Genomic DNA, 27337 nt, shown 5'->3' on the forward strand with positions numbered 1-27337 from the left:
CACTTTTCAACTCTCTGCCACGTACCCTCAGCTTCTCTCCACCTGCGATAGCTTTATTTTTATTTATTTTTTGTAGTTTCTTTACGGCACAAAGCAGCTTTGGGAAATTTTCATTTCGCCTTCATCCTTTACAGCATTATACAAGAAAATAATGATATTTTAGAACGGAAACCCTCTTTTGTCCGTCGGTTTAGATTAGTGTTTAAAGAAAAACGGAGACCAGCTCCACATAGTGAATCAATATGCATTACAAGAATAAGTCTGATTTTTCACATTTGACTCGGTTGCCTGGAGGAAACGGAGATCTGCGTGTCAGCTGTAACATGCGGACAGATGCCAGTGCTGTGGTCCGTGCAGGGAGGAAGGGAGGGGAGGGATGGGGTTTGGTCTTCTGTAGATGGCGTTATGGGTGTGTGTGTGGAGATGGAGTTCTCCAGCTCTTCCTGTGCCAGAGTGTTAAAGCGCTCCACCACGCAGTGTGCCGTCAGACGAGCCTCCGGGTCTTGATCCCAGCACTCTGTTATAGTCGCGCACAAGAGCTGCATGCCCTAAAACACCAGACACAAAATTTGCGATTATTAATAGAAACGTCAGTAACATCTTCTGATAAGCCTGTATATAGCCTATATCTAATTTTAATTTGCCAATTCAATGTTGGATTTTGATGCTGATTGTTTTTTAATGTATTGCAAATTTAATGTGGTTTGTTCTCTCTCTCTCACTATATATTAAATACATACATGCATACATATACATACACACACACACATATACATATATATATATATATATATATATATATATATATATATATATATATATATATATATATATATATATATATATATATATACACATATACACACATATACATACACACACACACACTCTAATATATTAATGCAAGAACGTGTGCATCTATCATACGTGTATATTAACATTATTGCATTTTATAATGAATTATATAGCGTTATGTATATTTTTCACAATATAATTGATGTACATAGGTTTTTATCAGTTTTATCAATATCCAGTTATAATTGTGAACCCACTGGATGTGTCGTCCAGCTCGCTGGAATATCTGGTCGTCCTCTGTCTCTTAACACCAGGTCTCTCATGCTGTCTACACAAGGTTGCTCACACACCTTGGAGCCAAATGGGGGTTCGTAACACTTTACCTCTGTTGAAAAGAAAACAAATGTCCTTTAATTCTTACAGTATGCTTTTAACCTCAAGAAAATATCCATGGAGAGCTTTACTTGCCTCCTATGACGTCACACCTAGAGACCATTTCCCACAGCACCAGGGCCATGGAGTAGATGTCAATCTGTTTGAAGGACTCCAAGTCCTCTAGATTCACCCTGGACTCCAGAACTTCAGGGGCCATATAGCGTGCTGTCCCAACCTAGAGGACATGGACCATGTGATTTAAATCGGACAACTTCGCCAAATTGAATTACCAATGGTTTTATGTGATTACATCTGTGACCTTAACAAATCAACCACTGAGCTTTTAAGTTACGCTTTAATAGCTTGAAGAAATGATCACCATGCCCACAGCAGTTCTGCCCACTCAGATGATACATTTAGAAATGATTCAGCTGGAAGGGATGTTTGTGTGTACCGGTACACAACATTTGAAGACCGTGACTATTTCGATAACTAGAAAGCTGCCTACGCAGGCATCATACGCATGTTCTTGGCAACTACGCTGTCTTCCAGCATTCCTCGTTTCGATCAAAGGCTGAAACTATTGAAATCTGTTTCCCAGGCGTCATTTATGTCATGAAGTTTCTGCTTATGTACAGCCATAGAAATTGTCCCACAAAGCCAAGATGATCTGAGCCAATAGCCTCATGGGCAGTGCTCCGACATGTAATGTGTTTGCACTTCAGGTGACCCGAGTTTGAGTCCTGGCTCAGGGACCTTTCCCAGTCCTGTCAGTTCTCTATACTTTCCTATCTCAAAAAAGGCAAAAATCATTCTAAAAAAATGTATTATAAATAGATTATAAATATACAATACTGTTCAAAAGTTTGGGTTCAGTCAGATTTTTTTAAAGGAATAACTGTGATACTTTAATTCAATAGGATGCAATAAATTGATAAAAATTGACAGACATTTATTTAGATAAATTATTTCTTATTCAAATAAATGCTGTTCTTCTAAACGTTTTGCTCATCAGATAATTCTGGAAAAAAAATGTATCATGGTTTCCACAAATATATTTAGCAGCACAACTGTTTTGAACATTGATAATAATAAGAAATCTTTCTTGAGAAGCAAATCAGCATATTAGAATGATTTCTGAAGGATCATGTGACACTGAAGACTGGAGTAATGATGCTGAAAATTCAACTTTGAAATCACAAAATAAAAAAAATGTTTTTGTTAAATTGTAAAAATGTATCACAATATTACTGTTTTTAATTAATGGTGAGCCTGTTGGGCATAAGACATCTAAAAAACATACAATAATCTTACCGACCCCAGACTTTGGAAAGGTAGTGCACTTATTTATACATTGATAAATAGTAGTTTGGTATAATAAAAAATGCACTATTTTACCGAATATTTTTATGTGCTGCATATATGCCTATCAGATTATCATGCTGTGGCTTGGCAACAAAAAATATGTAGAGTGTTACAAAAATCAGTCCCTTATTATGAGGTTCAATTTAATTTAGGATGCCGGCCTTAGAAAGCAACTACCTAGTAGACACCACGACAGCTCACTAGGTTTTTATCCAGAGCCGATGTTTTGTCTCTCCTTCCTACCTGTCCACTGTTGGCAAAATCATCTACGGTGAGGGAGAGGTCGAGTCGCAGAGCCAGTCCGAAATCACAGAGCGCACACTCGCTGTGGTTCTTCAACACAATGTTGCTGCTCTTCAGATCTCTATGGGCGATGGGCACTTTTGGTGTGCCGCAGGGTGTTGTGTCACTGTGCAGGTGCGCCAGGCCTCTCGCTATAGAGCCTGCCAGTGAACACAGCTCGGTCCATGTGAGGATATGGCCAGCTAGAAAGTCCTGAAGGTTACCCATGTTATAATAGGCCATGATGAGCCAGTATTGCCTCTGGGAAGCAGCAGTAATGCCACCCCGCTCCTCAGCTGTCAGGAACTGCACCACATTCTCATGTTTTAAGTTGGCGTCAGAGAATATGGCTCTTTCGTTACACCACGAGGAATACTCCACCGCCGGGAAGATCTTCACAGCCACTGTTTCGTACTGCCCGCCCTCATTATGACTGAGCCGTGCCCGCCACACCTCTGCGAAGCGCCCCTTACCCACCAGCGCCTCCAGCTGGATGGGCAGCTGCTCTGTGTTGTGGTTTAGGTTATTGGCACAAGTCGATGATATTTCTGAATTGACGTCATCGCTGAAGGATGACAGCTTGCCACGGTAATCGCTGCCATTTACTTGGCCCTCGGCTGGATCCAGAGACTGGTAGTGTGTGCGGCGTGGTCCCCAGTCTTTGGGTTTCTTGCCAGGCTGACGTGTGCGGTACAAGTAAAAAGCCATGGTGGCAATGACAGCAACCAGAAGGGGTGGAACCAAGCTTATGACTACTACCGGAATGACGTCTTTAGACTTCAGCTTTGAGAATCCTGGGGGAAAAAAGGGATTGATTACATTAGCACACATGGGCTCTGTTCCCAACCCCATTGAAGTGCCCTGCTATATAGGCAACTGCCTTCTAAGGGAGCATCCTAACTGAAATGCTACTTCATGAGTGGTTGATTTGGATGGCCAAATGCAAAGGCATTTGGGGTTAGACTGATCAATCGTTTCAATAGAGTTTGCTGTTAACATTTTTCTGAATTGATAATAAAATGAACAATGTTCTAATAAGCTAAATACATAACACAAAAAATACTATTTTAGTTATATTATTAAAATTAGTTTTTTATTTTTATCAATAATTTTCTGTACTGAAAGAAATATATGTAATAATAATGTCAAATCAATTATATGTGAGTGTGTGTATATATATATATATATATATATATATATACACACATAAATATATTATAAATATAATATACTTTTATGTTGCGATTATCGAGATTAACCGATTTGACAACACTAATATTTAATAATAATTTTCTTTTTGTCTAGTCATGGAGGATTTTTTTTACTGAGCTCATTGCAGTGGATTATGGGATATACACTCACCTAAAGGATTATTAGGAACACCTGTTCAATTTCTCATTAATGCAATTATCTAATCAACCAATCACATGGCAGTTGCTTCAATGCATTTAGGGGTGTGGTCCTGGTCAAGACAATCTCTTGAACTCCAAACTGAATGTCAGAATGGGAAAGAAAGGTGATTTAAGCAATTTTGAGCGTGGCATGGTTGTTGGTGCCAGACGGGCCGGTCTGAGTATTTCACAATCTGCTCAGTTACTGGGATTTTCACGCACAACCATTTCTAGGGTTTACAAAGAATAGTGTGAAAAGGGAAAAACATCCAGTATGTGGCAGTCCTGTGGGCGAAAATGCCTTGTTGATGCTAGAGGTCAGAGGAGAATGGGCCGACTGATTCAAGCTGATAGAAGAGCAACTTTGACTTTGAAATATTCACTCGTTACAACCGAGGTATGCAGCAAAGCATTTGTGAAGCCACAACACGCACAACCTTGAGGTTGATGGGCTACAACAGCAGAAGACCCCACCGGGTACCACTCATCTCCACTACAAATAGGAAAAAGAGGCTACAATTTGCACGAGCTCACCAAAATTGGACAGTTGAAGACTGGAAAAATGTTGCCTGGTCGGATGAGTCTCGATTTCTGTTGAGACATTCAGAATTTGGCGTAAACAGAATGAGAACATGGATCCATCATGCCTTGTTACCACTGTGCAGGCTGGTGGTGGTGGTGTAATGGTGTGGGGGATGTTTTCTTGGCACACTTTAGGCCCCTTAGTGCCAATTGGGCATCGATTAAATGGCACGGCCTACCTGAGCATTGTTTCTGACCATGTCAATCCCTTATGACCACCATGTACCCATCCTCTGATGGCTACTTCCAGCAGGATAATGCACCATGTCACAAAGCTTGAATCATTTCAAATTGGTTTCTTGAACATGACAATGTGTTCACTGTACTAAAATGGCCCCCACAGTCACCAGATCTCAACCCAATAGAGCATCTTTGGGATGTGGTGGAACGGGAGCTTCGTGCCCTGGATGTGCATCCCACAAATCTCCATCAACTGCAAGATGCTATCCTATCAATATGGGCCAACATTTCTAAAGAATGCTTTCAGCACCTTGTTGAATCAATGCCACGTAGAATTAAGGTAGTTCTGAAGGCGAAAGGGGGTCAAACACAGTATTAGTATGGTGTTCCTAATAATCCTTTAGGTGAGTGTATATATATATATATATATATATATATATATATATATATATATATATATATATATATATAATATATATATATATATATACAATTTATTTTATTTTCAACAATGTTGAATAATGTGTGGGTAGTGGGCAAAAATAAAAAATATATGATGCTTCCTTAGAATTTAGCAATATCTTACAAGGCACGATAATCATAATAATGCACTTTTGATGCTTTAAAATTCTGCCTACATAGGAAGCTCAGTAGGTTTTGGAATAGAGCCATGGTTTTGGATATCAAAGCAAAATGTTTTATCAGAAAAACAAGTTTTAATAGTGTTGAAATATTCATTTGAATGTACTACTTTTCATGCTATACCATTGGCTCCTTTGTCAAAGATGAGTCTGTCGTTGCATTCATGATCTCCGATACAGCCGCAGATGAAGAGCAGGCCATCTTCAGAGGGCTGAGGTGTCATCAAACACTCCTTGGAGGAGTAGTTGGCCAGCATTATGTTCTCCAGCATTTCCTTCGGGTTATAACACAGCGTCCGCACGCTCATGCTCACATTGTCCTTCTTCCTGTGTGAGAAAAAAAATGACAGCAACATCACTTTAATAGTTAAAAAAGTGATCAAATTCTTCAAAAAGATATTTCCTGTTCCTCTGATCAAATCTAGATTAAAAATTAACCAGGGCATCACTGCTCAGAGGTGCACTTTGTTCTTTATGCCAGAGTCTAAACTTTCCGGAGAGTTATAAATATGTTTGCTGTTCATTCTGCATTTGAGTCTCTATTTGACCCCTCAGAGAAGAGTCTCTTTTTTGCACAGCTTGCTTCGACTGCAGTCACTCAAAGGTCACCTCGACTGGCTTCTTCATAGACTGAGCAGGGTGGAACTGGCTTGAAAGGAAATCTCTTGAAAAGCGACCCATATTAGACCACAGATCCCAATCGCTGTAAGGCAGCTAAATCCTTATTCAATGGGACCTTATTGAAATATTATGCCATTTCAGCATCAAACATTTTAGAACATAATTTCATCCAGAATACGGTAGAATACCAGTTTCCAGCAAAACAGACATCGCGATCAGTACAGAGCAAATGATTCGGTTCATTTCATGGAATCAAAAGCATGCATCGCAATCAGTGAAGTCCTGAACCAAAGATTCGAATGGGTCGGTTCTTTTTACTGAATCAAACACATACTGTACAGCTTATAACTTTGACTGAGACAGTACGATTCAAATCACAGTTACTAGTAGGTAAATATGCACATTATAATGTTACCATATTTTAGATTTTTTTTGTATTGTTTTCTAGTATTGTAGTATTTAGTACTAAACTGTCTAAACAGACTCCTATTGAAGTTATCTCATCATTTGCTCCAAAATGTTTATTCCTTAAAAGTACTAAAACCATTAATGGAACCAGGGATAGTTCACCCAAAAATCATTTACTCACCCTCATGTTCCAAAACTTGTATGAGTTTATTTCTTCTGTTACACAAAATCAGATACCAGACAGTAGACTGTACTGTAGCCACTGACTCCCATACTATTATTTTCATACTGTCTGGTTATCAACATTCTTCAAAATATGTTCTTTTGTGTTCAACAGAAGAAAGAAACTCGTACAGATTTGGAACAACTTGAAGGTAAGTAAATGATGACACAATTTTCATTTTTGGGTGAACTGTCCCTTTAAGGAGATGATTCCCAATCTCTAGTAATCATCTTGGTGTCTTATAATGCATCACAGAGGATTTTAAGCCTTTGAATAGTGCCATAGAGAACAGGGTTCCAACTATCAAACTCAATTTTATGCAAGTCACATATGCATACTTCAAATTTAGTTGTGGACTTACCATATCGCTACACACACTTCTTCAGTCAGGGTACAGTAAGAGGTCAGACTGCAGTTGCTCATGCAGATGTTGTCTTCACATACAGGACTGGAGTTGTCACACCACTTACAGAGGTTGGTCTTTATCAGGGTGAAACTCTGCGCCTGCAACACTGCAATAGGGACAGGCAATAAGATTTCATAGTTTACACAATATTTAAAAAATCTATTTCTTTCTTAATTCTTTCTGAAGATTTTGGGTAGATGACAAATATCATGGATATATTACATAGTAAAAATGTATAGTATATGTATTAATTTGTGTTTTTCCACCACCTTTTTAGCCTTTTTCATATGCTAAATTTGATTTTGGGGGTTAACTATCCATTTAAATTACCCGTTGGTGTGTAGAATGGTAATATGTATCATTGGGATGCTATTATAGTTTTGTTAATACTTTGAATTAGTTTTTATTTCTGTTTTATTTAGGGATGCACCCATATGAAAATTTTGCCCGATAACCGATAATTCTTTAAATTTGAAAGCTGATGACTGATATATTGGCCAATAAATCTAAATCTAAATTTTTTATAATGTTTGAGAGCCTGATTACAAAAACAAAAGTCTCACCATTAAATCCATGTCCCAAGCACACAAATGATGTTATGTAGTTTTAGTTATTTTAGTAAATGAAAATTCGAAATGTTGCTTCGGCAACTAGCTCAAATTAAATAAGTTTAAGCTTTAATGTCAGTTCACGTTTAGTTAATATAATGATAAGTTCATATAATAATTGTATAACCATACATTATAAAATTAGGCCAAAACTACTTTTTAGAAAATAGATAATGGCCTTGGGACTCTCAAGGAAAAAATATTTATTGCCTAAAAGCACAAATAACTCAAGCGTGCAGTAAAAGCAGTCAAAACTGTCTAATGATGAAACTGATTGCAATGCAAAGTTATAAGAATGAAAGCTGTAATGACAGCTGCAATCAAGACAGCATTTTAGAGCAAATCTTTGAGCTACGTGACCCATCTGGAGTTCATAAATCTCTAATTGGATTTGGATGAATGTAGTATATGGCCTGGTGTGTGTATTTGGTTTGGTGCACACATCACTGAAAGCATGTGTATTCATGAGAGTGTCAGGAGTTCCTGTGGTTAAGTGGGATAAGCCTGAATTCCTTCCCACGCACGCTGTCTCCTCTGTCCTGATACTACCACATCACGACAATATTAATTGTTTATTAAAAGCAGATGAGGGGTGGGAGCCGTTTTGCTGAAGGAGTGCAGCGACCTTACAGTAAACAGTATTACAAAAGAAAGAGCAGAGATATTTAACACAGACTTCCAGATGTCCGCTGATGCCAACCATCAAAATATACAACAGAGAGAGAGAGAGGGAGAGCTCTTGCTTGAAGGAGTGAGGGACATGAAGGGAGAAAGAGACAACAGAGAAAAAGAGAAAAAACTGAAGAAAAAAAACTTAAGGCTAAGCACAAAAGCCCCCCCCCCCCCCCCCTTCCATAAACTTTAAAGTAATTAAACTCTGCAGCAACTGCTCCAGAAATAAATTGAAGCCAGAAACGCTCATACTGGCCAAGCTTGAAGCTCAACCCCTCAGTGCCTATGGGAAAACCAATGGCTGCATGCTTACAAGAGATGCTGGCCTGCAATTATTTAGTTTGCACTCAAGCAAGTTTCCCTTCTCGTTCCCTATTTGTAATTCATAAGTATGATAATGAATATATGTAATATGTAGTGTGTGTGTGTAGCAGTTTTCTATACTGGTATTTGTAAAATGGTATATAGTAAAATAATATTTCGATATTTATAAGCCAAGTCAACTTCCCCCCTCTCTCTCTCTCTCTCTCTCTCTCTCTCTCTCTCTCTCTATATATATATATATAATTTTATAATAATATAATATAATAAATAAAAAAAATATATATGGTATATATTGCATATATATATATATATATATATATACATTTTTACATTTATTATATTTTAATATATTATATATCTCTATATTTTTCCCAAAAATATGTTTTAAATAAAACGGTAGATCTGCTGTTCAAAATAAACAGAGTAGGCTACCTGACTTATGCATCTAAGAATTACATGTGTGATATATATATATATATATATATATATATATATATGTACCCTCCCATATACCTTTGCATGCTTGCAATGCAAGCAATTGTGAACCTTAGTCTGTCATGGTGCTGAAAGTCAGTTTGAAACCATCCTGTGTAATCCAATCATTCATAAATTCATTCTTATTCTTATATATATATATATATATATATATATATATATATATATATATATATATATATATATACCCTCCCATATACCTTTGCATGCTATAAAGCATTTTCGGGGGCCCCAGTATGCAGTTATCAAACTATCCCACTGGGTGGCAGATTTCCAAGTTTTTCCAATTCCTTTTAAACTCAGCTTGATCCCTGAAAGCATTTCCTGATATTAAATGCATAACAGTACAGTGAAAGCAGCACTGGCATAACTGTCGCATTCATGACAAACAGATGTCTTCAGAAGTTGCTGTTTTAATGTTGACTGTGGCTCCCACACACTCCATGAGTGCCGTTTCAGTGTTAAGGAGGGTGATGGGCCTGGCCCCATTACTCATTGATAAGAGACGCAATCTCTCATCATTGCCAGAGAAATGTTCTCATGCCAAGTAATAAGAAGCAACCGTTTATCATCATGCAAAACAAGATGCCTCTCCTCCACAGGTACCATGCAAACCCATGCCCACTAAAGAACAACTTCTTGGACTCAAGCAAACAAAGGAGAAAAAGAAAGTCTGTGTTCAGTGAGAGGTCACTAGGGTTGGGTTAGGCCTTTCAGCATCATACCCTCTGTTTAAGTCATTACAATATTGCCATTGTGGGCAATCATGTTGACAAAGCAGAGAAGCATCAAGGGATCTAGATGGATGTCTTTGTATTTTTATGTACAGGCTCTCTGTGAGGTCACATTCGCACACACTGACACTAGCAGTCTTTCCCAGATTTTTCTTAGAGTCGTTTCAAACAACAGATGGGATATGATAAGTGAGACTGAGAAGTGGTAGTTTTCTTCTCTCTGCCTGCATGGTAATATTTCATAATTGTTGTTGTAAGTGGAGCTACTCTATACACACCCAAACCCTTTAAGGGGGCCCCTAAGATCATTTGGATTCTCAAGATTTGGTTTCCCTGTTGGAACTTTCCTAGCATCGTGTTGTTTTCATGTGGTCACAGTGCATGCCATCTTTTATGCCCATTGTAGAGATTCTGTTTTTTATTGAGAGCATTGTTTTGGCGTACAGTTTCAAAACACACTCATGTATGCAGATCTCTTATGTATACTTTTCAATATTGAGTACTGTTATGAAAATCCAAAGACTTTCATTGGTGTCAAACTACTTTTTATACTGTATTGTGACTTTTATCTTAAAATAGAAACAAGAAATATGATGGACATGTAGTTATATAGTTTGGTAGCTTTTTTTACATTAACAATAATTTCATAATTTATTTTTTTAAGGATCGTAACAAGAATTAATTTGGTATTCATATGTAATATTGATATTTATTACAGAATACTAGATTTTACAATTCTTTTCCTCACCTTTATTCAATAAAATAATCTTACATACAAATCTACATTTAAGCATTGATTTCTTATTGCACTAATCGATCAATCAAACCTTTATAAGAAATGTGTGGCAATAGGAGGCAAAATCACTGTGGATGATGCTTCAACTAACACAATTCAATCAAACTATAAAACTGTAGCCTATTATTCAAGTAAATCAAACTTGAACCTTAATATACAATTATTTACTTGATTTGCAGTATCTCAGAAAACCAAAAGAATTACTTTTCTGGAACTGGAAGTCATTTTAACTGTCACCACAAGCATTGTGTATTTTTTCCTGAGTAAATCAACTTTTAACCAAGATATTTAAACCAGTTTTTTGTATCCTAAAGCTATCTATTTACAGTGGTGTGGTTTTGTTTCTGTAGCCTATGTTTAAATATATTAGATATATCTTCAGTGTCAAAAGAAGTTTTGCACAGACAAAGCTCTGATGCGTGGAGCCTCAAGACAACGAAAGCAGATCGAGAGAAGTGAAGATCTACTCACGACAGAAGCACAGAAGAACAGATGTGTGAGCCCACAAACTGCAGCCTCCGAGACCCATAATATCTCACGATCCGAAGATCCCAAACTGCTGAAGCGATTCCGTTATTTTCTTTATCTGCTCGTGTCAAAGACACAGATAAGCTCATCTGTAAGAGAGTTCAGGACTGTATGTGTGTGTGTGACTGAGTTCCGTGTAGGCGGATCCAGATGTTTTTAATCCAGATGTGAGTGAGAGCGGATCCGCCCAGGAACTCACATTTATCAATGCACGATTCACAATATACAGAGGGAACAATGAACTACAGTCCAGCTTGTAGTGAGAAGCACTACAATTTAAGTTCTTTCTTTCTTTCTTTCTTTCTTTCTTTCTTTCTTTCTTTCTTTCTTTCTTTCTTTCTTTCTTTCTTTCTTTCCTTTTTTCTAATAATAATAATAATAGGTCTATGTAAAGCCTATAGGCTTTTTATTTTTTTCCACAAAAGTTAAGCCATACAAAACTGACAGATTCCGCACTTTTGTCATGACGCTGCAACACAATGTAAAAAGCTATATTCAAATAATTTCGTGATAATGACAGACTTTTGAACACAGTTTGGAAATGCTTAATGCTCGAACTGTTTTCTCAGGTAAAGTAGGAAAAATAATCAAAATAAAAATAATAAAAAATAAATCATATTAATAAAGTTAAAGAGACATATTACTCGTACACCATTTAATCAGTTTTAAATTAATATTAATTTCAACAAAATAATGATTTTTTTTTAGAACATTCGTGCTATTTTATGAGTATCTGTATGTCACGCGCGCGTGCACGCGCACATACTTGCTGTGAAACAGTGAAAGTGGGCAACGCGCAAGCGCGAGACGGGCAAACTATGGCGGATTCAGGAAGCGAAGATATAGCGGTGATTGGAAACACAGATCTGACTCCTTCGGAGTCGGAAAACAACTTAAAAAACACGGTAAAGCCCGTAACAGAATCTTTTTATGCGGGGTGGCCGATAATGTGTGCTGATTTGTAGATGTCGCGCGTGTGAGCGCGTGATATTTGCGGGACGGCAGTGTTTTGCTTTGGCTCATGAATGCCCATATATCAATATTGCTAAAATATCATGAGGTTCTGCGAACACATTACATGAGCTAGATGTATGTTGTTGCACTTTTTTATTACAGTGTTTATGAATTATGTAAACAATAATTATATAAAGCCACACAAGTAGCTTTACCTTGTTGTCAATGAAGAGCCTTTGCCACGTAGTTTGTAAACACCGCATAGTCATCTGATGTGTTAGTCCGCATCCTTGATTCATTTTCAAGTCAGTAACAATTAGATTGGCGTTATATCAACAAATTGTTAGATCTTGTTTACTGCTTCATACTCGAATTTCTTAATGGGTTGATGCTTGAAATACGGGACAAAATATGTCCTTTTTTTTTTTTTAAATATCATCATTTTAGACTTTAAGAAATTAATCAAATTATTACTACAATGTTCTTAACACAAATGTACCTTTTAATTTGCTTTTCTTTTTATGAAACTAAACCTTAGTCTGTCATGGTGCTGAAAGTCAGTTTGAAACCATCCTGTGTAATCCAATCATTCATAAATTCATTGTCTATATTAATAATAATACTATTTTTATGACTTTATGTTTGTATCTGATGGGGATTACCCATACTGAGCAAAACTATAAGCTGAAAATGAAAGCAGGAGATTTAACCTAAACATTGTGAATACTTCTGAACAGATTTTTTGAAAAAGGATGAGTGCATTGATGTGTCCAAACATCCTGATTCAGCAGAAAATATGTCAAAACATGAGAGAAATCAGCTCATAGAAATACCTGTGCTTTTTTTTGCATTGAAAATATCATAAGGATACTGTAGTGATGTAACATGCATATTAAACATTGTGCTTTTCTGGATCAAATTTTACAGATGGTTGAAAAAGGGACAAGTCTTCTGAAGAAGATGGAGATCAGTGTGGCTGAAGCAGAGAAGAGGACCGGCAAGAATGCTGTCAACATGCAAGAGACTTATACAGTGTATCTTATAGAGACACGGTAAGACACTTCCCTTTCACAGTGCTACGACTCATCATTAAATCTATTGTCTAAATTCAGGTTATAGATCTTATTGTGAACAATTAATTTGTGCATGTTTTATTATTTATTTATTTTGCTCCCATAATTTTTTATCTCAATGTCATAACTTGATCTTCCAGTGAAATGATAGACTTATCTCTGGTGACTTATGCCGGACTTCTCCAATCATTTTTTCTGCATAAACTCTTTCAATCGATTGCAAGCATGCATTAAGATCTGCCTCAATCCAATCATCAACTGATGAATTATAACATGTATATGAAGTTTCTATTGACACATACCATTTATTCTGTGGTTAAGCCAAAACTATACAAAAGTATTAACTAAATACTTAAAAAAAAATCCTTTAAATACTTTTTAAAGGAGGCTAGAAGCCATGTAAACCCTACCCTACAAGTATTGCATGTATTCCTTTCTTGACATGATAATGAAGATCAGGGGTTTGGATGAAATTAGAGATATGTAAACAAAGTGCCTGTAATGACAGCTGGAAGTATGGAGTTAATGAAACTAATGGTTTTTACCCATTGTGAATGTGAATAACCAGCTGTAGATAAGGTGAGTTTACACATTGACTTTCTGACTGAACTATGCTCACGCTGTACTAGCATGGCGAACTGCAAAACATCAGAGTCACGGCAGACTATACCAGCTCAGAAACTGTGGAAGCCGGACTGGTAGAGACCATTCGGATTTCCTCTCTTTACTTAAATGTTTACACTAGACCTCTTCTTCCTGTGCCTGGGTCTGTCACTTTAACATGTTCTTTCTACATCAAATAAAACAAAACAGAAGTATCCCACTGGACAGGAAGTGATATGCAGCAGAAGTGTAACTTTCACCTCACACTCTGACCCCGTCACCCCCCCAAGCTTTGTGTTGGAAAGAGGGACTTGTCATTCTGGAGAGGGTGATGAGTCAGCGCTTCAGGCAGATGTGCTTTGTCTGTGTTTCCAGCAGAGCCAAACACGCATGCTGGCCAGAGTGCAATAACATATTATCACATGATTCGAAAACAATACTTAGTGGTAAAAATCATAAAATCACTGCCTGCAACCAAGACTTTTTCAAACATGTTTTTTGGTACGTCTAAAAAAATGGAAAAGCACCCAGAACTAGATTTCTTACAGTTTTTTAATTAAATGAGAATGGAGCTTGCTCATGCAAAAAGTTGCTGTTGTGGGTGGTTGCCAGGGATTTGCTATGCTGTTTCTTAAGCCCCAAATCAGCATATTAGAATGATTTCTGAAGGATCATGTGACACTGAAAGGGTTAGTTCACCCAAAAATGAAAACTCTGTCAGTAATTACTCAGCCTCATGTTGTTCCAACCCCATAAGACTTTCGTTCATCTTCGGAACACAAATTAAGATATTTTTGATGAAATCTGAGAGCTGTTTCACTCCTTCATAGGATACAAGGTAATTGATATCTGCCAACCCAGAAAAGTTAGTAAAGACATCGTTAAAATAGTCCAAGTGACTGCAGTGGCTCAACCTTACGTTTATCAAGCGACGAGAATACTTTTTGTGCGCAAACCCCTCCAAAAATAACGACTTTATTCAACCATCTCTTCCCTTCCATGTCATTCTCCTGAGCTGTTCACGTAGTGTAACAGCGCAGCGCTTCTGGGTTGTACGTCAGAACGTAGGCTCACTATTGGTGAGCCTACGTTCTGACGTACAACCCAGAAGCCCTGCGCTGTTACACTACGTGAACTCACTCAGAGGCCCACACAGAAGAAAATGAATAGTTGAATAACTTTTAATAAATTTTTGGCGCACAAAAAGTATTCTCGTCGCTTGATAAACTTAAGGTTGAGCCACTGTAGTCACTTGGACTATTTTAACAATGTCTTTACTAACTTTTCTGGGATGGCAGATATCGATTACCTATCAGCCTATGAAGGAGTGGGCCAGCTCTCAGATTTCATCAAAAATATCTTAATTTGTGTTCCGAATTAGTTTCATTTTTGGGTGAACTAAAATGAAAGACTGGAGTAATGGCTGCTGAAAATTCAGCTTTGCCATCATAGGAATAAATTGCTTTTTAAAATATATTAAAGCAGAAAACAAGTTTCACAATATTACAGTTTTTACTGTGTTTATGTTTGCTCAAATAAATACAGCTTTGGTGCTCTGAATAGTTTTACATTTAAATGTATACAAATTTAAATTTGGCAGACGCTTTAATTCATAGTGACTTACAATGGCAAGTTTATTTATATAGCACATTTCATACACAATGGCAATTCAAAGTGCTTTACATAGAAGAAATAAAAATAATAAAAATGAATAAGAATAATTAAAACAATGCATTGAAGGTTTTTTACAGTTTACCAGTATGCATCCCCTGGGAATCGATCCCATGACTTTTGTGTTTCTAGCACCATGCTCTACAGTTTGTGCTACAGTTTTTAGCATGTTGCTTGCTATGTGTTTGTTTGGGTTTTCTGGGTCGTTGCAAAGATATGACTCAAGTCCCTCCTTCAGGGTTTATTCGACTATTTGACTGTCCCACAAGGAAAATTACAAGTTTGATTGCTTGAAAATGTAAAAGCATACCTCTGCTCAACAGGCTGCATGATTTGAGATATCATTCATATCTGTTGCACAAACGGTACGTGACGAGTTACATGCTCAGGGTTAAAGGGTTTGTTCAAATCCCTGACCTTAACAGTATATAAAGAGTAGTAATCGTGATGCTAACATTAGCATAACATTTTTGGCTTTATTGATTCTTTATACATGGAGATAACTTAACAGTGCTGTACTGTTGCTCGTTTCCATAAAAGGAAGCATGTGTTTTTGTAAGCACCATGTGGAAGGCATACTGCACACACACAGTGGGCTTTAGAGAGCAGTTTGGTGCCACTGATCTTGGGGAAAGTTGTACAGTCTGAGTGGAGAATGCCTGTCAGCCAATCCGCACCTTCCTTGTGCTTTGATTTCATCATGGATTATTAGTGTGGAGCACATTATGTGCTCCCATTTCTTCCCTGGAGCCCTTGGGAAGTTAGGATCTTATTTCAAAGTCTCCCCTTTTTTCTTCAGTGTTTCCCCCCCTCAGTGTATATTTCCTTCTCTGTATCTCTTAATTTTTTGCATTTTTCCATTTGTATTACTGAGGGCTCCAACAATCAGAAAAAAAAATGTTTACACGGTAAATAATGTGTAAAACAAGCATTTAAGTTGAGCATTTGTGTTCTCTATAGTTCAGAAGATCGGGTCAGTATGATTTATGTTTTTGAAAGAAGTCTCTTATCTTCACCAAGGCTTCATTTATTTGATCAAAAATACAGTAAAACCAGGAATATTGTGTAGTATTATTACAATTTTAAATAACTAATATGTTTTACAATGCATTTCTTTTCCTGTGAAGGCAAAGCTGAATTTTCAGCATCATTACTCTTACTTTAGTGTCACATGATTCTTAAGAAATCATTCTAATATGCTGATTTGCTGCTCAAGAAATATGTCTTACTGTTATCAATGCTGAAAACTGGTGCTGCTTAATGTTTTTGTGGAAATTGATGATAAAAATTCAGAGTAGATTAATAGAAAGTTCAAAAGAACAGCATTTATTTGAAATACAAATATTTTGTAACATTGTCTTTACTGTCACTTGATCAGTTAAATGCATCCTTGCTGAATATAAGTATTCATTTCTTAGAACTTAGGCTATATTATATGTATATTTTGACATTATATCGGCTAACCTTTTTATTTGTCCAATAAAAGGGAACGACTGGAAAAGTCATTGAAATTCATTGATCAAAAAGTATAGTGGCATGCCTATATGAACTGCAGCACTGAGACTGCAGAGTTGTTTAATTAAATTAGGAGAGTTCATATACATGCTCCTACACAGCAGTTCTGCTCCTAAATTAACAGCACTCGAGTCATGGATTCATGCACTGGGAACTCTGCAAGTGTACACAGCACTGTTAAACCTTTGGCATGTGTTTGAAAAGGCCCTTAAAATGACTGCTTTCATAAACTAGAACCACAACTTGAAACCTCATAGATCTCTACTGTGTTTATTTCAGATTAATTTTATTTAGAAATTAGCTTAAACTGTTAACCAACCCCACATTTCATGACAGAAGTGTTTTTAATATTTTTGAAGAGATGTACACCACCGGTCAAAAGTTTGGAGACATTATTATTTTTAATGTTTTTGAACGAAGTGCTCATCAAGCCTGCATTTATTTGATCAAAAATACAGAAAAAAGCAGTAATATTGTGAAATATTATTAAGGTTTAAATTAATGGTTTTCTATTTTAATATACTTTAAAATATAATTTATTTCTGTGATGGAAGGCTGAATTTTCATTCATGTCTTCAGTGTCACATGATCCTCCAGAAATCAATGATGGAGACAGTTTTGCTGCTTAGTATTTTTTTAATAACCTGTGATACTTTTTTCAGGATTCTCTGATGAATAAAAAGTTAAAAAAGAACAGCATTTATTTAAAATATAAATATTTTGTAAAAATGAACACTAACATTCAACAGTTTGGGGTCAGTAATTTTTTTCTTTCTTTTTTTTTTTGAAAGAAATTAATACTTTTAATTCAGCAAGGATGTATTAAATTGATCAAAAGTGATAGTAAAGACTTATATTGTTAGAGAAGATTTCTGTTTAGAATAAATGCTGTTTCCTACATTGAAAATAACTATCAAATCAGAATAGAATGATTTCTGAAGGATCATGTGACACTGAAGAATAGAGTAATGATACTGAAAATTCAGCTTTGCCATCACAGAAATAAATTATATTTTAAAGTATATTAAAGTAAAAAACATTATTTTAACATTTTTTTTTAACAATGTTAAAAACTATTTTTTAACATTAAATCTTAATAATATTTCACAATATTACTGTTTTTACTGTATTTTTGATCAAATAAATGCAGGCTTGATGAGCATTAAGCATACTTCTTTCAAAAACATTAAAAACAGTAATGTTTCCAAACTTTTGACCGGTATTGTATATATCAAGGTTTATACCAAACCTAACAAATTTTTTATTGAAAGGCTATTTAAAAGTTTCATTCCACTTCTGACAGTCATTTATTCTGTGTTTTTAGGCCTGTGGATGCTGCATCAGAAGGGACCAATCCTGTCCCAGATTCTCTTTGGAGGCGTTATAGCGAATTTGAGCTCCTTCGAAACTATTTGTTAGTTGCCTATCCATTTGTGGTGGTTCCGCCGTTGCCTGAAAAACGGGTATGCAAACAAGATGCTTTGGTTACTGCTGCTTGTAAATACAATTTGCCTTCATAAACTGTAACTTCATGCTTTGTACAACAGGCTGAATTTGTCTGGCACAAGCTGACAGCAGACAACATGGACCCTGACTTCGTGGAGAGGCGCAGGGTTGGACTAGAGAACTTCCTGCTTCGAGTGGCCTCGCACCCAGTCTTGTCCAATGACAAGATCTTCTATTCATTCCTCACTGAGGTAGAGAGTCTGGACAATAAAGTTCTTCTGATATAAATATTTGTCATTAATACGTAATGTCTAATTAAATGTTACATTTAATTAATTTGTAATTAAATGTTTTTTTTTTAGATTTGTAATCAATTAATTTCTATTTCTAATAGGCTGTCAAATGTTTTTTTTTTTAAGTTAAAATTAATTGACAGCCTAGTAGAAATTGAAATTAATTACATGGTAGCCACATGTACAATACCAATGAAAAATGTTTCGAATGAAGTGTTGTCATAAGAAGTGGCTTTAAAAGTCAGTATATATATTTTATATATATATATATATATATATATATATATATATATATATATATATATATAAATATAAATAATATATGAAGAGTTCAGATGCAAAAGCCTCTAAGTGCCATCTGAAATTTTCTTCTAGAATGATAATTTTTATCAAGCTCGTATATTTAAGTTCAGTAATTTCACTTAAATTACATTTTCATTGCCATTTAAGTGAAATTACTGAACTTAAATATACGAGCTTGATAAAAATGATCATTCTAGAAGAAAATTTCAGATGGCACTTAGAGGCTTTTGCATCTGAACTCTTTTTATATATATATATATATATATATATATATATATATATATATATATATATATATATATATATATATATATATATATATATATATATATATATATATATATATATATAATTGAACATACACTAACGCTCTGTATTTGAGCAAAAATATGTATTGTGAAATATTATTACAATTTAAAATAACTATTTTCTGTTTTTAAAATATTTTAAAATGTAATTTATTCCAGTGATGTCAAAGCTGAATTTTCAGCATCATTACTTCAGTCTTTGATATTTTTACTTTAATATTTTTGTGGAAACCGTGAAACATTTTCTGCAGGATTCTTTGATGAATAGAAAGTAAATGTAAATGTCTTTACTGGTTCTTTTGATCATTTAAATTTATGCTTGCTAATTAAAAGTGTTAATTTCTTACTGACCCAAACTTTTGAATGGTAGTGTAAGCTTATCCCTGGCCTACCATCCACAACATTCCATTAGTATTTGTGAATTTTAATAATTGAACTAAATTAATTTGTTAAATTGACAGCCCTTTTTTCCGTTGTTTGAAAAAAAAAAAAAAATGTTTTAACTGACATTTAATGCTGATAATGCCATTTGTCAGTGTCAGAAATTGCATCCTTTCTCTGCCCCACAGGAAAATGGTTGGAAGGAAACCGTGTTTGAGACAGGATTTCAGGCGAAGGTATATCAGCACTTTCCAGTTCATTAGGTTCTTTCTCTCTTTAACCCTCTAGCCATGACTCTGTTTATATTCAGTATATCGCTTCTCACCATAGGTCACTATTCATATGTTGATATGAAGCTGATTAAATATGTGTTGATATCAAATAAAAATTGTGTGAAGTGACTGAATTGCTACTGCGGTGAGGAATCTGTTATCAGTACGCTGTAGTTTATGTAAACAGGCACAGGAAGTCTGTTGGACCGTTCTGGATCAAACACGAAAGAGCAGCAGAATTTTATGTTAGTGTGTATTATTGCCGTATTGCAGTGTTTATCTTATCTCAGTCGTTTAAAAAAATAGTTGTAAGGAGTGGCTGTAATTCTGCTTTACACCATCTGAACAAACAAAAACCCAAACATCAATCTGTCTGTCAACATTTGGCCTGTGTCCTCCTTACAGGCCGATTCAAGATTAAAGGCTTTAAATGCAACATTCAGAGTGAAGAACCCAGACAAGTAAGTTATTTTTGCAAACCGTGTTACACATCGTCATAAAATGCATGAAGATATGACCGTGCTGTTTGTTAACCCTGAAACTTGACCTGTGTGTGTGTGTGTGTGTGTGTGTGTTTCACAGGAGATTTGCAGAAATGAAACACTACGGTGATGAGCTGCAGTCTGTTATTTCACAGCTGCTGAGAGTTCGGGCGGTGAGTGTAAACACAGTCAACACAGCCGAACATGCTGCTCAGTCTATTAGAAAAAGTCCTTTCAGTCCAACAAACATGTATATTAGTTTTTAATTGGGATGAGAATCGTAAGGAAAGCGATTCTGATGATTTCATTAACAATTATTTTAGTACATTTTAGAAAGCACCCTTTTTTCTAAAGAAAAACATTAGTATTTTCCCCAAATGATCTAAAGTATAAATCTTAATTAAATATGTGGTTGCATTTGAATCATAGAATGAATCTAAAGATGAAATTAGCTGTTTTGTTGATTATTATTATAACTTCTTTTTAAATGTTTCTTAAAATCAGATTCAATTACTAACAGGTCAACAATTTTTTTCTTTCTTTCCTTTTTTTTTTTTTTTAGAGAGCAGCTGATCGCCTATATGGAGTCTACAAAGTGCATGGAAATTATGGAAGAGTCTTTAGGTAATATTTTCTTTTAAAGGAAATAGTTCACTTTGATATTAATTATTTACTTATGTCATGTCAAAACCCATATGGCTTACATTTTTACAACACATAAAGAGTTGTTCTGCAGAATGTACAGGTTCCTTTTTTCCATATAATGACCATGTTTACATGCGTGTCATTATCCGAGGTCCCAAAAAAAGACGGTTTAGGTTCCTGACAGCTATTGAAACAGTCCCGTGTACACTACCATTTTTTACTTTTAAAGAAAAAATAAATTAAGCAAGGATTCATTTGATCAAGCGTTTTTTTCATATCTTCCCTAGATAGTCATTCTGTGTGATGAATAGACCAGTTTTTATCTCACAGTGTTACAATCACAATAATGTACCCTCAATTTGAAAGAGCCAGGCATGTTTTATAATGTGCCTGTGAACTGTTTTTGTGAGAAGCATTTTTGGGGTAAATCTTTTGGGTTGCGATTGTGTAGCTGTGGTCAGCTGCAGTGGTTTAATGTGAGTCTTTGTTTGTTTTGGACAGCGAGTGGAGTGCCATTGAGAAAGAGATGGGAGATGGGCTGCAGAGTGCCGGCCATCACATGGACGCGTAAGTTCACGGCGCACGCAACACAGATGAAGGCTGCTTTATGAGCCATTCTCATGTATCTTTATAGGATTAGTGCAAGATTTTATCGCAGCTGGTTTTGATTGTATTTCTCCTACCTGGGACGATCCCGTTACCCTCCAAGAGCTCATTGAGGGAAGTGCTGTATGATACACCCCAGGACTTTCCTGTGATTCTACATGTGTGTGCTTCTGCTACTGAGCTGTAAAACACATTTGCCAGATTGATCTGAATCCTCTCATATTTCCATTCACGACCCCCCCCATAACAAGTAGCCAGAAAGATGAGCCCTTGGGAGGCTCGGGTTTTGATTTTGCTGGCAGACCGTGCTGTGAATCTCTGGGAGCCATGGCCAAAATATTTAGCTGTATAATTAATTTTTCAACGTTATGATCAGGATGTTGTAAAAGGGACTCTTTTGCAGAAATGTCCTCAGTGAGTCTTTAACCAGTCCCTTTCGTTTCTATACTGGTTTTGTATTGCTGCATGTTCTGATGGATTCCAGATTGCTATACTTAGCAGAAAGGTCAAAGGTCAGAGCCCAATGCGCTGCTTGTCTGTCTCAGCATTGAAAGAAACAACCTGTCCATCATCAGCCCACATTTGGCAGCTGTCAGACTGTTTTATGGATCATGTCGCTCACCTATTCCTAAAAATTCCTCAAAATACCCCAAACTGGCTCTGCTGCGGGTTTGGCATTAGTTCCACAGGCTCTACGTCTGATTTAGAGAGGATAATACATGTAGTTTTACCAGAATGCCAGTTTGTGATGTTAGGTTGTGGGCAGTATGACCAAAATATTATATCATGGTCACAGTATATATAAAACATATAGTTATTTTTCCTGGATACTCAACGGAAGGTGGTTTATTAAATAAGACACAGTAATACCCATTTCGGGTAATTCCGTTATTTTAAATGAAAAGTTCATCATCTTATTTGATTTATTTGATCTTTTTAGTTGGAATTTAAGAGAAACAAACCAAAAAACAAGATTATTTATAACAAAAGATCAAGCCTGGCATCAGTGCAAAACACACAATACCAACAAAAAAAATCTTACTGAGCCCATTCTTTTGAATGGTAGTGTACACACATCTGTGACATTATCAGGTAAAGTTCATGGACATGTTATATGCCAACTACCCTTTTATCGGGCACTTTTGTTTGTTACAGGTATGCTGCTTCTGTAGATGATATTCTAGAGGAAGAGGAGCATTACGCTGACCAGCTGAAGGAGTACCTTTTCTATGCAGACGCAGTAAGGTACAGTATTAATTTTGTGTTGCCTGAATGTCCTTATCTTAAAGAGAGAGTTGACCCAAAATGAGAATTGTAAACATTTAATGCCAACTTCAAAATCAAGATTTGAAAAAGGGCATAATTGGTCTTATTTAAAGTTTTTGGGGTCTACTAGAATAGGTTTTCATGTTTGAATGTAAAAAAGAAAAGAAAACTGAACTAAAGTTTGCCCCAAACAGCAATAAAAACATTATTTGACACATTTTACATTGTTGTGTAAAACAGTGTGTTGTGGTCAGTCGCTTTGACCATGTTTTGGAAATGAGACAGCCTTTACCATAACACACTACTAATGCAACTCAACCAGCCCCTTTTTATTGTGTATGCCTTGGGCGGGAATTATTTAAATGAGATATACTGTGACTTGAACGTTCCTGGAAGAAAACTCAAGACTACAATCGAATCGAGGAATTTCAGGGAGTTCAGAAACAGTGCTTACTGATAACTCACTTTGGAGTGAACTTTTTCATGCTCAGACAGCAACATTACACACTAAAGAAAGTTGTAAAAAAAAATGTAAAAAAGCATAATAAGGACCCCTTTAAACGTGAACTGAAGTACACTAAACAAAAGCTGTTATAACAGTGAGGTTGATTAGAAATGTGCATTTTGTTCAAACTGCACCGTTCCCAGAACTCCTTGGAGCCGATAGCCTCCACTGGCTGATAAAGTTACACATATGCAACTTTCTTACACTATTTACACAATCCCCCATCAGTGCCCGGTTTTTCTGAAAGCGATCACGCTGCAGGTCAGCTAGGCTTTCAGTTTCCATAAGAAACAAGTAGATTGTCTGCTTTTATGGTTCATTTTGTATATTTTATGGTTAATGTGTGTTTTCACAGGGCAGTGTGTAGGAAGCATGAACTGACACAGTTTGAACTGGAGATGGCCACCCAGGATCTGATCTCTAAGAAACAGCAGCGGGAGGAACTCGCCACTGGGGTCAGTGTCCATTCTATCACATGACAGCTCTCAAAGACAGAACTCCACATCATCCTTCTTGAGTCTGGAATGAGGGACTTTCCAGCAAGTCTTAATGGTTTTATTCCAACTCAGGCCCATGTCATGTCACAAGAGGAAGGGAAAAAATAGAGACCATTATAAAACACATTTGGTTTATTTTCTGCTTTGAAATGTATAGGATAAAACAAATCTAAATTTAGATTAGTTAGTTAGATTTCTGGCCCTTTGTAGTAAAAAGTTTGGCCACCTCTGCTTTAGAAGGATTCGGGTTTACTAGTAAGGGTTTTTAACAGTTTTATGCAATTAAAATTGTGTGCCTTGCCATTTGGGTGGATAGAGCCCTCTAAGAATTACCTCAATGGCACATTTAACATGTAAACATTTGAGCTGCGCAACGACATGCATAACACATTCTGACCTGATTGGCTGATATGGATAATTACTAGGCCCACTTGGCTAAAAAAAAAAAAAAAAGGGAGGAAACAGTCCATATGTCAGCTTTATGCAAAAAACATGGGAGGAAGAGTGTGGCATACTGCGGGCCAATAGGTGTCATTGACTTCTTTTCCTGTGTAGACGGTACGGACCTTCTCTCTGAAGGGGATGACCAGTAAACTCTTTGGACAAGAGACCCCAGAGCAGAGAGAGGCCAAGCTAAAAATGCTGGAGACACAGATTGAAGAAGGAGAGGAACTGGTCAAAGAAAGAAAAACAGAATGCGAGTAAGCAATGCTCTATTACCACACGACTGAATTAAACCCTCTGATCATGGCACAACACAGATTCAGGGTTTTATGTTGCTGTCTTCAGGTCACGTCAGAATTATTGTACTTTCGAGATCACCCTTGAGAAACTTGACTTTATGCTCTTCAGTTTCAGAATATATTGCAGATAATTGATACTAATCATACGTTTTTTAAATGTGCTTGATTACTGTACAGTTCACTTTATATGCATTTATGTTCTTTTGATGACAAAAAGCTGTAAATGTTGTCAGAAATTATTATTATTATACTTAAATTCAGGGTTTATGAGGCTGCCTTTTCATTCTGTGGCAGCACACAAATTATGAAATGGACAGATATGTTCCAAATGCACATACTTTGCTCATATTGTTGCAGCCTCTGTGAAAGAGAGGTGAACCCAAAACCAGGCTAATTATACAACTGAGTTGATCTTAAAAATATGTTGATTTGAGGATATAACCACTCATGTCAAGCTTCATTCCATTTCATGGCGAGAACGTTTCAAAATAGCTTTGTCTTTTTTGTAGCGAGTATGTGAAAAGTGCATGGGTGGACATTGAAAGGTTCAAAGAGCAGAAAGACCATGATCTCAGAGAGGCTCTCATCAGCTATGCCATCATGCAGATCAGCATGTGCAAGAAGGTAAGTATGGTCCGTGCCAACAAAATAAAAAAAATGATTTTGTTTTTGCAAAACAAGCAAAACCCCTGTCTCTATACTCATCAGACTATTTATTAGGCAGAAGTAGAATAGTTGCATTAAACACAAGCATGTTTTGCTTTAAGGGAATTCAAGTGTGGAACAACGCTAAAGAGTGCTTCAGTAAGATGTGAGGGTTCCAGCCATGACAACCAGAACACCAGGAGGCCTTGGAGATGTCAATCCAGAGAAGCACACACTCCTAGAGACTGACCTTGGGGACTAAAGTCTTCCTCTCAATCCTAAACTTTTGCCAACCTCTTGCACCAGATGCTCTGGTGTAAAAAGGTATTGAATAATATTGACATACACTAGTTTCAGTTTCGGTCCAAATAATGAATGAATGTGGTGCTGTTTTATTTATTTTCATGTTCGCCAGCCAGATTTTAGATCTGGTTACTTTTGTGACTGCACTATTTTGACCTACACAAGAAGGTTTGTGAAGGTTGCATACAATTAATGACTTAACACTTCAGACAGAAACAGAAGAACAACTTAATTAAGATCGATTCATCTTGAACTATGGAATGATTTCTTAATAATTTGTCTTTTTTTCCTTTTTTTCTTATCTTTATGCTTTTTGATGCCAAAATGTTTGCTAAAATCATTCCTTTTTTCTTTTCCATTATCTTTTTACTTCTTTAGTTAACCATAAAACACAAAAGCACAGATTAAAATTGTCAAGGCAAAATATGAGGGTGGGTTTTGGGAGGAAAAAAAATTCTCAGCGAATCCAGCAGTTCCATTTTTATCATAGCCCACACCCCCTCCCCATAATGGTGGTCTCCCACATCTGGAACATGTCCAGTTTCTGTGGAACAAGCGAAATGATCTTTATCACCTGGCGCGGTGGACACCAAGAGTCAAATTTCCTACGAAAATAAAAGTAACTGGTCTTATTCACATGCAAACTAAATTTACCCTAACGCCCATACAGCAAACAAAGTCCCATAAATCCATCATAATATGCTGGTCTGTAACTTTCTGCACATTCTGCCATAAAAACTAAGCTGTTTATAACCACTGACCCCCTCCCTTTATATGGTTCAGTTCATCTGAGAAATATTAATATGCTGTTTATGCCTTATTCAAAACTTAACTCTGCATATTTTCTTTGTCCACTATGAATGCCATATTTGTCATCTGTTATGATGAGTGGGTGGGTCTATGTTTTGATAGAAATCTGGCTAAAGGAATATGAAGGTCACAGGAAAGGCTGGATATAATAATTTCCCCTTTTTAGAGTTGCATGTGTAACTCAGCCTTACCCCTGGTCATTTGGTTCATTTTTTGGTTTATGGGGTGTAGAGATAACCATTTGTATATACTGTTAAAATCATTGATTGTGTAACACTAATGGTAATAATAAAAAATAAAAAATTCCCATTATCATTTGGCTTGTGTTTTCATATGTCTTGAGTGTCATATTTACTGTCTTGTCTTTTGTCCCCTTTAATTAAAATGTAAAACGTAACCATGTTATGCCTTAAACTCATAATTACTGCTTATTGATAGTTAGTAATGTAGTTAAGTTTAGGTATTGGTAGGATTATGGAATGTAGAATATGGTCATGCAGAATAAAGCATAAATATGTGCTTTATGAGTGCTAATAATCAGCCATTATCCTAGTAATATGCATGCTAATAGGCAACTAGTTAATAACTAA

At 36.2% G+C, this 27337-nt stretch overlaps 2 protein-coding genes across 2 annotated transcripts; one reads left to right on the forward strand and one right to left on the reverse strand.

Annotated features, from left to right (window-relative positions):
• Positions 1–48: 48 nt before the first annotated feature.
• On the reverse strand, positions 49–11568 carry tgfbr2l (transforming growth factor beta receptor-like). The gene is made up of 7 exons (XM_084122995.1): positions 11370–11568; positions 7225–7375; positions 5736–5938; positions 2779–3611; positions 1264–1405; positions 1053–1180; positions 49–548 (listed from the first exon to the last, which is right to left on the reverse strand). The coding sequence occupies exons 1-7, from the start codon at positions 11425–11427 to the stop codon at positions 270–272; spliced, it is 1794 nt and encodes a 597-aa protein (XP_083979121.1). The 5' UTR covers positions 11428–11568; the 3' UTR covers positions 49–269.
• Positions 11569–12205: 637 nt separating this feature from the next.
• Positions 12206–27062, forward strand: snx4 (sorting nexin 4). The gene is made up of 14 exons (XM_084121542.1): positions 12206–12331; positions 13308–13432; positions 18567–18705; positions 18790–18939; positions 20162–20209; positions 20651–20706; positions 20828–20900; positions 21290–21351; positions 21874–21939; positions 23134–23223; positions 24105–24204; positions 24802–24947; positions 25499–25613; positions 25757–27062. Exons 1-14 carry the CDS (start codon positions 12245–12247, stop codon positions 25802–25804), a joined length of 1305 nt encoding a protein of 434 aa, XP_083977668.1. The 5' UTR covers positions 12206–12244; the 3' UTR covers positions 25805–27062.
• The last annotated feature ends 275 nt before the right edge of the window (positions 27063–27337 follow it).

This window comes from Abramis brama, assembly GCF_963993115.1.
Source record: "Abramis brama genome assembly, chromosome: 8".
NCBI lineage: Eukaryota > Metazoa > Chordata > Actinopteri > Cypriniformes > Leuciscidae > Abramis > Abramis brama.

Bases quoted from the DNA above. Each gene is read 5' to 3' on its own strand.
- tgfbr2l (XM_084122995.1), bottom strand. From the start codon at position 11,427: ATGGGTCTCGGAGGCTGCAGTTTGTGGGCTCACACATCTGTTCTTCTG. The intron at 5,939-7,224 runs GTAAGTCCACAA...TTTCTCACACAG, and splicing joins GAAGTGTGTGTAGCGATATG to GAAGAAGGACAATGTGAGCA. The intron at 1,181-1,263 runs GCAAGTAAAGCT...TCTTTTCAACAG, and splicing joins TAGGTGTGACGTCATAGGAG to AGGTAAAGTGTTACGAACCC.
- snx4 (XM_084121542.1), top strand. From the start codon at position 12,245: ATGGCGGATTCAGGAAGCGAAGATATAGCGGTGATTGGAAACACAGAT. The intron at 13,433-18,566 runs GTAAGACACTTC...CTGTGTTTTTAG, and splicing joins GTGTATCTTATAGAGACACG to GCCTGTGGATGCTGCATCAG. The intron at 18,706-18,789 runs GTATGCAAACAA...TTTGTACAACAG, and splicing joins CGCCGTTGCCTGAAAAACGG to GCTGAATTTGTCTGGCACAA.